The sequence below is a fragment of the Fundulus heteroclitus genome, chromosome 3, assembly GCF_011125445.2.
Source record: "Fundulus heteroclitus isolate FHET01 chromosome 3, MU-UCD_Fhet_4.1, whole genome shotgun sequence".
Classification (NCBI taxonomy): domain Eukaryota; kingdom Metazoa; phylum Chordata; class Actinopteri; order Cyprinodontiformes; family Fundulidae; genus Fundulus; species Fundulus heteroclitus.
In genome coordinates this window covers 43,885,046-43,901,334 of record NC_046363.1, presented here as the reverse complement: position 1 = coordinate 43,901,334, position 16,289 = coordinate 43,885,046, and the positions used below count along the sequence as shown (strand labels likewise).

Below are 16,289 nucleotides of genomic sequence, written 5' to 3'. Positions count from 1 at the left end.
GAAAATACTTATTTCAGTATAAATCCAGTTTGTGATTTTAATGCTTAGAAACAGAAAACAGGGAAATCGTGTTGAGTCCTGTTGTAGTAACACATATTGGACACCAGGGGCGCTGCACATGTAAAACCTCAGGATTGATGCGGAAGATACCCGGATGTGTGAAGTGCTGGAAATCTGTTTTAAACCCTGATTTTAGGGTTTAAATTGTTTTGTTCTTTAATTTAATGAGAAAACAATTTATACAATAGGTGTTCATTAAACAAAAAAAATTATTTATGGCTCTAGATAAATTGTATTAATTATAAATCAGGGCCTAAAATGGCTCTTTGGATTGTAAAGGTTGCTGACCTCTGGTTTAGGCTTTTACCTTCAGGTTGGCTACACTGCTGTGAAATAAAACAAGCATATTTGCATTTTTGCACAACCTCCTTTTTCCTTACATATTATTAAAAAAATAAACACATATACTATATAGTTATACCTCATGTACGCTGTGACCAACGTCACAATTCCTTGATTGTGCACAAAATCACGGCCAAATGAAGCTGATCCTGACGTACGGCCTCCAGTTAAGGTGAAAACTGTGACCAAAAACATCTAAATAAACATGGAAGTTACAGTTTTGTGAACTTAGCAGTCCAGTTTTTATTCAGACACAAAAAAATATAAGGTTAAGCCTGTCCCTGGATCACATCAGACATGATGAGAGGCCTGGGAACATCTAGAGATGGAGGTTTGCTCTGGAGGAGAGAGGAATGAAGGTTAGACGCAGCGATAGAACCCATGTGTGTGAATGAGAGGGACGCAGGCGGAGCCGTGAGTTTACTGCTCCTGCAGCCTCAGCATCCTCCAGCCTCAGCAGGAGGATGCTGAGGCTGCAGCTGCCAGGCAGGAGGCCTGGAGGAGGACCAGAGAGCAGATTTATGGATGGAGCTGAAGGTAGTTTTTAATGAGAGAAGTTGCAGGAGATGGGGTCAGACGGAGAGAGATGACTCGCTGTGGCGACCCCTGAAAGGAGATGACATCATCACATCTGACCAATCATATTTATATACTTGCTCCACATCAACCCTAATTATCAAAGTCAAACCCAGCAGATCACACGATGCTATTAAACGTTTGACTGGAGCTGCTACCTTTGAGCCAATCCAGGCAGGCCTCCTGAGCAAGCACACGGCGACCGTGGAGAGGAACTACCCATTTTAATGAGAGGAAACCTGCTGCTAAGTTATCCCAGTTTTTTTTTGTCAGCGTGTAAACATCATCCAACAACGTGTTCTTAGGTGGACTCCAGTTTAAGTTTAGTAAAAATCTAAAAACAGTCGCTTCCTAAATGCGGATAATCTTGATTACCTGAACCTGCATTCAGGTAGTTTATTCATAATCAAAGGATGTTAGATGCAGTAGTTAAAAAGACAGTTTGCACAGATGAGCTTTCTTGTGTTACATGAAGGGAGGAAGGAAAGGAGGAAGGAAAAGCAAAATCCAGCATCAGTGCATTTCATCTCTGTTGCAGTCACTGTTGGGTAGAAACGTGCTGTAGACCAATTTCCTCCTCTTTATTTCAGTTTTCATGATGTTGCTACAAAATCTGAACGATTTCAGTTTAAAGTTTGTTTTTTTTTTACTCCAGTTTTCCTTCAGATTTCAACACAAAGAGGAAAACGGGTCACCCTTTGCCCAACAAACCCTGAAAGCTCAATAAAATCAATAAAATCATAAAAGCATGATAGGAATCATCAGCTGCACATGATCCTCCCCCTGATAACACGGGGCCCCTCTCCGTTTGGCCCCGGCGTGGCTCCGGCGGGGTTCAAGTTCTCCGGCAGGTGTCCGAACTGTGAGCTGTCAGTCTGGTGGCGAGCGGACTTCCTGTCGTAGTACCTCCTGGAGGCGGCCCTCCACACCTCCCTCCGCTGCATCTGCGACTCCTCCGGTGAATCCGAGGTCAGCCTCTTCCTCCGCTCGTCGCCGAAGCAGCCGCGCTGGGCGTGAGCCGGACGACCGGCGGGGCCGACGTGCTGCAGCAGCGTGGCCTGCTGCCGGGCGATCTTACGGGCGTAGTATCGCTTGGAGGCAGCTCTCCACGCAGCCCTCTTCAGCCTCTGAGCCTCCTCCGTCAGCTGCGACATCGGGACGTTCTTCTTCTTGTTCCTGGGGAGGACAGATCAGGACGGGTCGCGGTTATTTTATAACACGTTCAAGTTTAATAATGTGAGAAAAAAAACACCATTTTGGATTTTGTTTTTCAGTCCGTATTTAACACAGGTGGAAGAATAAACCTAAAATATAATGATGTGCCTCTGAAAATTCAGCTTATTGTAAGAAAATTAGCCCATCATGTTATGGAAGGACCTTCTGCAAAAATGGCCTCTTATCAATTAATCGTTAGTTGCTGTGCGATTTGGCCAAAAATCTAAATTGCGATAAATTTCAACCATAATTGCGATTTAACTTTTCTCTGCATGAACCACAAGCAACAAAAAAAAAGACGTTTATAAACAGGGACTATTTAAAACAAGAAATGTAATTGTTTTATTAATCAGAATATTAATATTCAGGAGAATAACTTGGACATAAGTTGGACATCAATCCTGGTTGAACACAAAGTGCAACCAACAAACAAGTTTATGCATTAAACAGTTTGACGGCTACTTAACGCTGTGGTGAGATTCCTCAAAGTTTCTGTTAAAAAAAACAAAAGTATGATTAAATAAACTCCAAAACAAATAATAAAACTAGAATATATCACTGCTGCAGCTCTCTTCCCTTCCATGTGGAGCAAACCCACTTTAAACATTTACCGACACCTAAAGGACGCGACTGATCCATTAATTGTTACGTAGCAGAACTCTATTTCTTCTAAAATTGTGATTATACTGCAAATAAGAATAACTGTCCAGCCCTAGTCGATGGATAAAATCAATCAACTTTAGATCAACTCATTAATCGATAAAGCAGCAGTATGGAAATAAACATCAGTTGTTAATATCGGCCCAGGTTCACTTGTCGGACCGGTATGATAGAAAATTAGTAATGCTGGCCAGTAACGATGTTTCATATGTGGCCATTTGTTTGTATCTATAAAAAATAACATAAACTACGACTCACTTCAGTTGATCTCCTGCAGTGAATTGAAAACCAGCTGGATTTACTGGAGTTTCCTCCCTCAGCATCTGTCTCTCGCCGTTCTCCAGATGTTCTGCAGAGAGAGGCAGGAAATAACACGACATAAGATTGTTTTTCTTCCAAAATACAAAAAAAACCTCTACCGTATCTTTCAGACTATAAGTCACACTTTTTCCTCATAGTTCCTCAACTATGAGGAAAAGTAAAAGTTTTCCTTACTTTTGCATTCTATCCTATCATGTAGGTTAATATTACATCGTCATTACATCCTCCCAACCAATCACAACGCAGACCCAGCATAAAATGACCAAAGCTGCAGTTAAAATGTATGTTTTGAATTTGCTGATGCATATCAATATCAATCAATATGATTTCTATTTTTATCGATATGCATTTCTTTCTATATCGTCCAGTCAGTTTTCTGTATTGTATTGTGTGAAATAAATGTCTAAATAAACTCGTATATTTCCTCTTTATGACGCGTTTTCTGACTGATGCAACCTATAATCTGGTACTTCTGAACTACGAGGTGAAAGAACCTGGGGAATCGTGTTCCACACCGGGGTTCTGCTCGTTCGGACACGGACTGCCGGCTCGCTCCTCCGACTCCGCGGCTCGCTCCTCACTCAGCTCCCATTCGATCAGGACGGCGTCGACGTCGCAGGGCTCCTCCTTCACCACGAGGCTGCTGGGAGATGTAGGCAGATTCCTGGCCGCCTCGGTGAGCCCTGAAGCCTCCGAGGAGCGGGACGTGCAGGTGGAGGTCACGCCCAGGCAGCTGGGGGATGATGGGAGGATGGACTCTTGGTACCGCGAGGAGAAAAGAGAGGCGGGTGGAGCATAAACGCCCACTGTGGAAGAAAATCCACACAACAAAACAACCCAGCAGCTATTAACGATTATTCAGGGATAACACACACATACATCACATGCTGTGTCAGGATTTATCTACCAATGAATAACTCTAAGAAAGCATTACTAAAGAAAGGAACCGGACCAGCCCACCCACTCTGGATAAGGGGAACACTTTATTAATCCCAAAGAGAAATTAAATGCTCCTGTAACTCATGTTCTAAACTTTAAAGTGGTGCCATGAAGTAATCTGCGTCTTTTAGGTTTAATCTGCGTATTTTAGGTGTAATCTGTGTAGTTCGGGTGGTGCCATGATGTAATCTGTGCGTTTTAGGTGTAATATGCATGCTTTAGGTGTAATCTGCGCGTCTCAGGTGTAATCTGCGTGTTTTAGGTGGTGCCATGATGTAATCTGTATGTTTTAGGTGTAATCTGCGTGTTTTAGGTGTAATATGCATGCTTCAGAAGTAATCTGCGCGTTTTAGGTGGTGCCATGATGTAATCTGCATGTTTTAGGTTTAATCAGCGTGTTATAGGTGTAATCTGCACGTTTCAGGTGTAATCTGCGTGTTTTAGGTGTAATATGCATGCTTCAGGTGTAATCTGCACATCTCAGGTGTAATCTGCGTGTTTTAGGTGGTGCCATGAAATAAACTTCGTGTTTTAGGTGGTGCCATGATGTAATCTGCATGTTTTAGGTTTAATCTGCGTGTTATAGGGGTAATCTGTGCGTTTCAAGTGTAATCTGCGTGTTTTAGGTGGTGCCATCAAGTAAACTTCGTGTTTTAGGTCGTGGCATGGTGTAATATGCCTGTTTTAGGTGTACTCTGCGTGTTTCAGGTGTAATCTGCGTGTTTCAGGTGGTGTTCAGGTGTTTCAGTGGGCCGTGGCTCTCCGTACTTACAGGACAGGCTCATGTCACACTCCTGTGGCCCTGCTGGCCCCTCAGGGCCCACCCCCACTGATCCAGCCCGGATCTGCTCTCCTGTCTGTCGGTTACTGGAGATCCGGGTCCCGGTGTCGAACAGCCCGCACGCGCAGCCGTGTCGGCGCAGCACCTGGAGCTCGCGCTCGATCTCCGTCAGCCTGCCCTCGAGCCGCTGGATCTCTTTGTCCCTGTCGGCCACCATCCGCTGGTACTCCCGGGTCCTGGCGCCGTTCAGCCCGTACAGCACGTTCAGCACCGAGTCTATCGCCAGCCTGACGGCGTTTTCCACCACCACAGCCTCCTCGTCGCGGAGCTGCGAGTGCAGACTTTTGTTCTCCACCACATTCATCCTGACAGGCGACCTGTGGAGGTGGACGGAGCGGCGGGAGGAGCTCCGCCAGGAGCAGCAGCAGCAGGAGCGGAGCGGCCACCAGCTGAGCCTCCGCCGTGCACCGAAGTCACGATAACCGGACCAATTCCAGCCTTTTCTGTCCAGTAAACCCAATTTATACAGAGCTGAGGCCAAATGGCTCTATTGTTCAGGTCAAAGTGTTTGGAGAGAACATCTCGGTTTACAGCAGCTGCCCCACTTCCTCGTTTAAACGCCAGCAGCAGCTTGTAAAAGCCACAGCGCCTCCTGGTGGACAGATGACGGCCGCAGCTCAATACGTTAGAATAAAAGAGAAAACTTCAAGTATATATATATATATATATATATATATATATATATATATATATATATAGATATATATGCCGTGTGTGGTGTGTGTGAAAAAGTATTAACTATTAACTTCTCCACATTTTGTTGCACTACAACTACAAACATAAATATGTTTTATGGGAATCTAATGTTAAAGATCAACACAAAGTGTTTTACAATTGTGGCGTAGAAAGAAAATAATAATTATCTCATTGATATCAAAAGATCTCTTTTACAAGAGAGACCTGGCCGAGACTGGGAGCATACAGATGGTCAATTATAACACATGGTCACAATAAACATAAACGTACAATAAAACATATGCAAATGACTCAAGTACGACCATTGCACTTCTGCAACATAACCATAATGGGATCAAACATGGTCTTAGATACATTCAGATATACCAGTGTTCTAAGTTTAAGCTCCAATTGCAAACCGTTCCATGAAGTTGGAGCAGAAAAGCTAAAAGCTTTCTTCTCCCTTTCTGTTCTGACACGAGGAACACTAACATTTAAAAAATCTTGGGACCGGAGGCTGTAGGTCCTGTTATTTAAAGTCAACAAAGAGGAAAAAGAAGACTCGGGCTATAAAATATTTCCTAAGCTTTGAACATCTCATGAGAATTGTGCAATCCATCATCATGGAAAGAGTACGGCACAGCTGTAAACCTACCAAGACAAGGCCGTCACCTAAACTTACAGGTAGAACAAGGAGAGAACTGATCAGAGATGCAGCCAAGAGGTCCATGGTGACTCTGGAGGAACTGCAGCAAAGTTGGTTCTACAAAGTATTGACTCAGGGGGGCTGTATACTTTTGCTCTAGCAAAGTGTTAAATATGAATACTGTGCAGTACACTTTTGTTTTTAGAAACAACATTGTATTGCTCCGATGTAATTTCTCAATATTCAGATAAAATTAATGTTCCACAAAATGCTGCTGTGCAAGGTGTTTATTTTTTTTATTTACTTTTACTGAGTTGCAAATTTGTGATTTTGCCACATGACGTGAGCCAGAGCAAAAATGTGCTGACATGCAATACCGCTTCCTAGCCACAAGAGGGGGATGATGGCGCGGATGTTCCACAACATCTCTGACGTTGTCGTTTCCTATGACGTACTAAGTCAGTCGGTTTTTCCTACAAGTCATTATAGTGGCACTGAATGGTATTTTACATCAGATACAAATAATAAAAAATAATAATAAAAAAAGATTATTTCCACAAGAGGTGTTTCCTTTAAACCCCAGAAAAAGTCAAAGTGTTTCCATCATCCAGTGGTTTAGTATCAGTATTAAAACTAAGACTATTCTGATCTCTGTAGGAGAGAGGGCAGCACTTTGAACATCCAATTACTCTATATACTTGGGAGATTTAGGTTTGAAAATAGGAATTTATCAAACATATTTTTATTCTGTCAGTAGAATCTAAGACTTTGAGCTCATCAGCCACAAATGAAGGAAAATACCTGCTTGGCATTTAGGGGTTTTACCCCTGTAATGTCAAATAAGTGTTTTTTGATCTAGATTACTGAGATTGCCATATTTTATTAAAATGGAAATAAAACCAAATATTTTTTTATTATCTTCTGAGAGATTCCAGTCTCCCTTACAATAAGAAAGAAACTTTTTTGAAATTCAAATCTATTGCATGTCTAAAGCTTATGTGTTATAGCCACTACTTCTAGTAGTTATACTACCATCCATCCATCTTCATTTGATCATCCATCCATCCATCCATCCATCCATCCATCCATCCATCCATCCATCCATCCATCCATCCATCCATCCATCCATCCATCCATCTTCATTTGATCATCCATCCATCCATCCATCCATCCATCTTCATTTGATCATCCATCCATCCATCCATTGTCTATACTCACTTACCCATGCAGGGTCGCGGAGTTTTAATTTTGAAACCCTTTTATTTGACTTCTGCTCCAAGAATATTTTAAAATCGTAGTTTTTTTTCTGTTCCTGTATAAAACTGATTAAGTTGCATTATTTCTGAACGTTGCAGGACAGTGAATATGAGCTGGGAATGCACGGAGGGCTGGTGCTTCTCTCCAGGCATCACCAGGAAGAGGCGGGATACCCTGGACAAGTCGACACTCCATCAACGGGCAACGTTTACTTGTACTTATATTAGTTTGAAATAACACTGCTGTTACTGGAGAACAATTACCACCACTCCACCACCTTCAATTACTTCACTAAATGAAGAACATGCAAGTTTAACCAAAAATGCACCAGACAAGGACACTAACAGTTTAGGTTAAAGTGAGACTTCTTGATTTTGCTCGAGTTTCATTGTTTTAATGTTGTTTTCTCTCTGCTGAGCCTGCTGTGCCAATTAGAGGTCAAGTGAATATACAGCAAGCAGCATATAATGTCACTGAAGGTACTTAGTGGTTCTGAAACATATTTATTACTTACTTATTACTTAAGTATTGGTATCAGATGCTTTACGTTGTGACAAAAGTCAATTTGGACATTCTTCTTCTTGAATTTGTTATCCTAAAATGATGTTATTTATCTTTTTCATGTAATTCTTGAAAATAAGATAATTTGTACACAGCTTTATATTTTTCTCCTTGATGACATAATATTAACAGATTAAATCAAATGTTCAGATCCACCAGTTACTGAGTACTGATAGGCTTTTTAACCAAATACATTTTCACATTTTTTTTTAAGACTTATTTTAATTCTACTTGAGCAAAATTATAGAAAAGTAATAAGATCGAGTTTCAATATTGAGTACCTATGGAAAAAAAGTATAGTTGTTTTGTTTTTTAACTTTTTTTTGGAATGCTCATGACCTGGATGACTTAGAATCTTCACCATCAACATTGAGTACAACCTTTTGCTACTTTAGCCACCTCAGTTTATTGGCCTCTGTGGGCAAGAGTTGTGTTTGGCCTCTTTGTCGTAAAACATACTCTATGCTGTACAAACATGTAATGTACACAAAACCCAAGGTTGGAAGCTTGGTGAGATCTTTATAGACCTGAATGACAGAGTATATTTTTATCTGCTCAAAAAAACAAAAAAGTTAAGACGATTATCTTTTGTAGCTGGCCTGAAAGATTTATAAATTCTGTTTTTATGAAGGAAAAGTTCAGGACTGAATTTGAAATGCGGATCCCTTTAGTTAATTGTTAATTTTCTTAGGCTGGATATAATTTGTATATATTTTGTGGTTTTTGTTGTTGAATGACAAGGTCGATCTTGGAAAAGATTTGAATCGCAATGAGACATTTTTCAGTGCATTAGTGACAGGATATAATGATAACAATGCAAAAATAAACATAATTAGACCAACAGAAATCTATAAACTCTTTGCTTGTTTCTTCCAGAGTTTAACTGCCAAGTATTTTTTTCTCCTAGACGGGTTGAATTAGACTTCTCAATATGCTGAAGGAAGCTAAAACAACTAAACAAATAGTGTTTGGTCCACTTTAGGCAATATATTGACATAGATGCATGAAGTACAGACTAAGAAACTATTTTAGTTGTCCCATGGACAATACTTTCTTAGCCCGTTGCAAACTCAATGTCAGTCTGATTTCTGACTTGCAAACAATAATCTGTAGCTCAGAGCCATATTCAAAGCAAATTAAAAACATAGCAACACAATGGAAAAATTATGATAAAGAAGGAAATCATAGGGGCTGCACAGTGTCGCAGTGGGTAGTGCTGTTGCCTTGCAGCAAGAAGGTCCTGGGTTTGAGTACACCCCTAGGTCTTTCTGCATGGAGTTTGCATGTTCTCCCTGTGCATGCGTGGGTTCTCTCCAGGTACTCCGGCTTCCTCCCACAGTCCAAAAACATGACTGTTGGGTTAATTGGCTTCTCCAAATTGTCCTTAGGTGTGAGTGAGTGTGAATGGTTGTTTGTCTCTCTGTGTTGCCCTGTGACAGACTGGCGACCTGTCCAGGGTGAACCCTGCCTCTCGCCCGGTGAACGCTGGAGATAGGCACAAGCAACCCCCACGACCCCATGAGGGATAAAGCGGTTTGGAAATGGATGGATCATAAACGAATAAGCTGCAAAGCTGAAAACAGACTGAGGAGTTCTGGTTCTGCTGGGAGGCGCCATCAGTGATCAGCAACAGGTGAGCTGATCACTAAGAACCCAGGGGAGAATCAGGCGTTAGGAATAAAGGTGCCCGAGTGTCAGAAGGCTGTGACAAGAGATGCAGAAACAAAATGTGAACATAAACTGAGGGAATAATCAAACTATAAGTAATCTCACACCTTAACTTCCTAGTGGAAGCAGTTTCTCCTTCACAGCAGGGACAGCTGGGGCTCGCTCCAAACATCAGCAACAAAGAGCCACAGATTGTCATGTCATCATCTGATGTGCATAAAATAAATATAAGCTGCCAGAGATCACTTTTTGGTTAAAGTACGTGCTCAAATTTGATCTGATCTGTCGTCAGATCAAGTTTTTATCACCTGCGTATTTTAGCTAAAGTTAAATCTTATTTTTGTTTAAAAGACTTTGAAGGACTTATCCATGCCTTCATCACATCTCGTTTGGACTATTGTAATTCATTATATAGAGGCCTGGACAAATCACAGATGCAGCGACTTCAAATGATCCAGAACGCAGCGGCTCGGCTTCTTACAGGAACCAGGAAGCGTGACCATATAAGGCCCATACTGACCTCTTTACATTGGCTGCCTGTTTTTTATCGAATAGATTTTAAGATTCTCTTATTAACTTATAAAGCTTTAAATGGATTAGCTCCCCCTTATCTTCTGGAACTTTTAAAATTTCAGCCCGTGTCCAGAACCCTACGTTCTAATAATCAGCTTTTACTAACAGTTCCTCGGACCAGACTTAAGAGGAAAGGAGATCGGGCTTTTTCTGCTGTGGCTCCTTCTCTATGGAACAATCTACCTTTCCGAATTAGATCTGCCCACAGCCTGGATCATTTTAAATTGCTTCTTAAAACTTATTTTTATTCTTTGGCATTTAATTAAAGTAGTGTTTGATACTTTGTTTTTATTCATTTGTGTTGTTGTCACTCTTGTACAGAACTTTGGTGCAGTTCTATGCCTGTTTTAAAGTGCTATATAAATAAATTTGACATTGACATTGACATTGACATGAGAAAACGTTTTAGTGTTGATGTCAAAACCTGAAAAGCCCCGTTGTGTTTGTAACAGCCACACAGTCAAACTAGGCATTAACCGCTTTGCCTCTGAAACTGAGCGGCTCACCCGAGATGCACTGTTTGAGCTGTAGAGTAAGATTCTTTCTCACATGTAAATACCGCCGAAGAGTCACTAAAAACTTGAGAAAAACATAGAAAGAGTAAAGTAACACACAGCCAAAACCACTGCAGACACTGAAACCATGACCTCTTTAGGCACGTGAATTCGCTCTTCTTTAGTTGAGTCTAAAAAAAGGAAATACCAGAGAACCCAGCTTCATGTGAGTCAAGTACGGAGAAAAATGAACGAGAGAATTCAGCTGATAAGTTCAAAGAAAAAGCAAACTTTGAAAGATATTCAGAAGTTCTTCAGAAACATTGATGAAAACCTGGAAAGCTGTTTAGCCCCGACAGGTAAAGTTAGTAATTCTGAGTTCCTTGCAGCCTTGCAAAGGTATTCACACCTCTTGAATTTTTCATGTGGTGAAAGAAAAATGCTGCTTAGGTTTCAAAACTTTTTTTTGTAAATGCCAACTTGTAATGCAGGATGTGTATTTGTAACCAGCCCCCTTCTCTCTGATACACTTAACTGTGGCGCAACCATTCAGAAATCCCCTTATTGGGGTGATTTCTGAATGGTTGTAATTCAGAAATCAAATGGTGTGAGTAATTTAATCTTTCCTTAAATAACAGGTGTTATGCAAGTATGGGTTTATATGAAACACAGACAGAACAGGCAAGAACGTCATTTCTCAGAGAATCTGTCAACAGAACAGTCATAGGTTGTGCCTTCCACATATCCATTTCTAAAGAGCGGCAAGATGAAATTAAAAGAAAAGTTAAAAAACAAAACAACTGGACTTTTTTCCCAAGTTTGAAGACGTTTCGCTTCCCATCCAGAAAGCTTTCTCAATTCAAAATGTCTGGAGTAGTGTGGAGCTACAAGCTTTATATTATTGCCCAAAAAGGTCTTGTTAAGGCTTAGATAACATGTAAATTAAACTGAAACTGAGATAACATGTAAATTAAACTGAAACTGGTCCACCCGTTAGCAATGGGGACTGGTTAGGGTCGTTGTTAGCCTGGCTTACAGGGGAGATGTTGTGATCACCTGCATGGAGGCGAGGATTGGAAGGAATCAAACCTATTGCTGTGTTGTAAGTTTCTGAAAGTTTAAACCTGAGTCCTCCTCCTCTGTTTAAAGTTTTTTTTTTCTCTTAACGTAGACGGCTTCCTTCACACTCTTTCAAACCATCTGTCTTCTTTGTCCAAAATGTGAACATGTTGGTCCTCAAAGAGTGTCCTTTGTCCTTTAGGTGTAGGTGGACAGCAGAGTCTTGTCCTGAGGAGGTAGCTCTCCCGTGTTGAGCCGTGTGTCTGTGGAGAGGTTGTTTGGTTTCTCCAATATAAAGATCAGAACATTCCTCACTGACTGAACTGCAGACACCACTCCGCTCATCTTAGGTTTGGGGGTTTTGTCCTCAGGATGGACCAGCCTCTATCTGAGGGTCCTGTTGGGTTTGAAATGTCCTGGGATTTTATGTTTGAGTTTTTCAGACTCCAGCAACATCTGGGATGACGATGTTTCTGCATTTGTTCTTCTCACCATTATGTTCTGCAGGATAAAACAGACTGAGACATGGTGGTGGCAGCATCATGCTAGGGGAGGCCTGTTCTTTGTAGAACAGCAAAGGTGGTCAAAGTGGATGGGAATAAGGATGGAGCTAAAACGAGGGCATTTCTGGAGAGAAGCAGTTAAAGTTTCAGAGAAAACATGCAAACTCCATGCAGAAACACTCCAGGCTGGGAGTCAAGCTTCTTTCTGCTTAGCAGTAGTGCTGCCAGCTGCACCACTGTGCACCCCTCAACATGAAATCCCAGTGAAATTAATTAAACTTTGTGGTTGTTACATGACAAAATGTGCTCAATTTCATTGGATGTGAAAGCTTTTTACGAGCTCACTTAGATGGAAGAGGTTATCCCTGCGTGCAGCCATCTTGATTCCACTCTGATTATAAACTCACTGCCTCAATAACACATCTGCAAAACCCATTTTAATCTTTAGATTAGTATAGCTGTGTCTCAGGTGTGTTCAATGGTTCTCTCTTTTTATTGCTGGCTTATTGTTTCACATTGGGATATATCTTTTGGTAAAGTAAGAAACAAATTACTGTGAGCAGTACAGCAGTACAATTTAGAATTCATTTAGCTTGAAATAAATACTGTGTGAACAGAGCGAACATCTGTTTGCGTGTCTCATAAGTAGGGCTATAAATCAGCAGTTTTATCCCGATACGATGTTGTATCAATTGGTTTGGATGCCAATACGATATTAACATCACAAAGTCTGTCAAGATACAAGTCCAATTAAATTCAATAAAATAATCTGCGATCAATATGATGCCCATCTAACACGATTAGTTGCATTGCTATCAACTCACCATGAAAGACAAAAACAACCCAAATATGATTTGAGACTTTTATTTCTGCGCGCTTACAGCTATTTAAGTCAAAAACACCATTCTTCTAATTTTATTATTGTATTATTTTTTACTAATACTACTACTACTACTACTACTACTGCTACTACTACTACTACTACTACTACTACTACTAATAATAATAATAGATCACAGGTTCACTATAGTCTTACGCATTGAGAATTTCTAAATAAAGGCATATCTTAAAAACCATGACGATATGGATCGTTATTTTCATTTTGCAACGATGTAACTGGAACGTTAATTATTTAATCGATGTGTATGTATTGTTACACCTCTACTCATAAGTAAACATCTGCAGGAAGCAAAAACCGCCCTTCTGAATGGCAAATGATGGACAGTTTGATTTGATGTTTTTTTCTTCCTTTGCCTGAAAACAGAATCTGTCTCCTTAAGAGCAAAATTTGATTTTATTCCCTACAGTTGCTGCACTGTGTTGATTTATACCAGCAAGTACTGCAGTAACCTTGCAGCTGGTATCAATAGAAGTCATGCAGTTCCACCACCTTTCTGCATTGCTGCACAATTCAATTATATTTGTATAACGTCAATTAACAACAAATTGGCACTATATAAATAGAGGTGTCAAAAGTATTCACAACTATTACTCAAGTAGAAGCATAGATGGTTGGGATTAAAAATAATTTTGTAGACATAGAAGTATCAACTCAAACCTTTTGCTGAAGCACAAAAGTACCAGATATAAAAAAAATTGGGATTAGCTGTTTCAACCACATATATGTCCATTGAAAACAAACCATTTAGTGCAATGCAAATATTATTAATATATTTAATATTAATAAATTAAATGTCCATATAGGTGCAATACTGCTGAGCATCAACATGGTTTCATGGAGCAGATACTATGATGTCTGGTTGCCTCTAAGTATTGGTGCAAAAGTCAAACATCAGAGACATATTATCAATAAGCGTTTACTTGTTTTTACTGGAATATAAATGAACATCAAAGCGTAGCTACATGAACTGATGAGGCCAACAGATGTAAGATAACAAAACTAAAAATAAAAACTTTTGAAAATAAGTGCGTTACACTCTTATAACAATTATCCTTGTATGGCTGTCTGTATACAGTAGACAGTGTTGTCAAAAATAACAATTAATCCTAGCAGTTAATAGAAAAATAGGAAAATAACAAAATTATCCTAAACATTTTCTACTCCTTCATTTTGTTCTTCTTCTTAAGTTCTTGTTGACGTTAAACACTATTTATCTGAATATCTATTTTTTTATTGACAAGTAAGAACGAAAACAAGCTGAAATAAAATAAACATAATGAGACCAAAATGTAAGGAGTAGGAAGTGCAGATAATTGCATGAAAATGTCAGGAGTAAAAGTAAAAGTAGGCTAAAAAAGAATTACTCCACAAAAGTAAAAATAACCAACATTTCTACTTAAGTAAGGTTAATTAATTAGTTTATAACTAACAATCAGCCAATCAGGTATTTTAGATACATCCATTAGTAGAAATTCTCTGAAAAACATCATTTTAAAATGAATTCAGATTGAATGCAAAGAGCAAAGGACATGGCTCGATGCCAACGTATCTAGTTTGTCCCCACTGAACGAAACCGTTGCACTCTGACAATCCTTATCTGCTCACTGATAGCTGGTAAGTACAAAAGGTCATAGAATAGAGATTTTTGTCTCACATGAACAGAACTACCACAGAGGAAAAGGCAACCACTCACAAAAAAAAAATACAACAGTGAAAAGGTCACGCTAAATGTGTTCCTCTGAAGAAGAAAATAAAGAAAAACTGATATTTAATAAGTACGCAGTGGTTGGATTGTTTAGAAAAGGATTTTTTATTTGGTTCAATCCAAAAGGAGAACTACATGCACAAACCTACTGAAGATTGAAACTAAACAATATTGAGACATTTCGTGTAAGAAGTATAACTACACTTAATGATTTGGAAATTTGTGATTTTTATGAGGATCTGTCTGATGATTCATCCATCGTTCATTGGATCTCAGGCTGCAGAGGCAACAAGGACCAGCTAGGAAACAGAAACATCTCTTCCAGGTCCTCCTTCAGCGATCCCCAAGCCTTCCCAGGCCGGAAGGCGTAGCTTTTTCTATTCAATTCAATTCAGTGTTATTTATATAGCACCAATTATTTTTATCTTATTTATATATTTATTTCCAGTGTCCTGTCTAGCAATGTGGCAATAGGAATTGATGTCTCAATGCCAAATAGTGCTCGACAGATTTTACTTTCACAAGTGGAGCAATCAGCTTTCGGCATAGTGCTCCGCTTGAATTATGCATGTAAATAGTTTTATTGTAATTCCTGCGGGGAGAATTTCAAATTATGTGGACACTACAATGGGAAAGTAGGAGAGTAAAAGAAGAACAAGAAGAGAAAAACAAGAAAGAGAAGGAGGTGAAAGAAAGAAGAGATAAAAGAGAAAGAACGATAAAACGTCTTCGGTCTGCTTCATCACCTGGAAAGAGAGATGTAAAAAGAACAGCACAACCAACAGACATAGTGTAACAGATACAATAGATAACATTGCTAAATCATATGTATTATTATTTAAGCTGACATGAATAATGTGATACCTGAGAAAAGAAAGTGAAAAAATTTAAAAATAAATAAATAAATTACGGGCTTTCTGTATAGAAGTGAACACTTAGTACCTGGAACCCAGCACCTGTGGGAGTTTGTGAAAGTGCACAAGTTTATGTGAAATTTATCCAGAAGGAAATAGCTTGATAGTGATTGTGAAGAACCAAAGGCCCGCCTTCCCCGAGCACAGAGGCAGGAGTCAGGGGACCCATAACCCCGGACTCCCAAAGGGGCCCCTAGAGCAGGGCGCCCAAGAGGGGCCAACACAGGAAATTTTTCCCCCTCCCCCCCCCCCCCCCCCCCCCCAAATGAAAGAGTAGAGATGACCCCAAGGAAATCCCCAGCCACCGCAATGCTGAAGCCCCCAGGAGCCGTGGGGGCGAGCCCGTGGGCTCCGCCGCAGCCAGCTACCCTGAAGTGGC

General features: G+C 40.1%; 1 protein-coding gene and 1 long non-coding RNA gene across 3 annotated transcripts; one reads left to right on the top strand and one right to left on the bottom strand.

Moving 5' to 3' along the window:
• Positions 1–1,343: 1,343 nt before the first annotated feature.
• On the bottom strand, positions 1,344–5,536 carry LOC105939766. 2 transcript variants are annotated; one of them, XM_021308396.2, is made up of 4 exons: positions 4,886–5,536; positions 3,690–3,980; positions 3,112–3,202; positions 1,344–2,154 (listed from the first exon to the last, which is right to left on the bottom strand). In XM_021308396.2, exons 1-4 carry the CDS (start codon positions 5,256–5,258, stop codon positions 1,740–1,742), a joined length of 1,170 nt encoding a protein of 389 aa, XP_021164071.2. In that variant the 5' UTR covers positions 5,259–5,536; the 3' UTR covers positions 1,344–1,739. The 2 variants fall into 2 exon arrangements, with proteins under 2 accessions (XP_021164071.2, XP_012737517.3); XM_012882063.3 differs by having other exon boundaries at positions 3,669–3,980; positions 4,886–5,535.
• Positions 4,182–4,844, top strand: LOC118562700. Its single transcript, XR_004930768.1, has 3 exons — positions 4,182–4,375; positions 4,407–4,426; positions 4,802–4,844. It is a non-coding gene; the product is annotated as an uncharacterized LOC118562700 (long non-coding RNA).
• Positions 5,537–16,289: the final 10,753 nt, after the last annotated feature.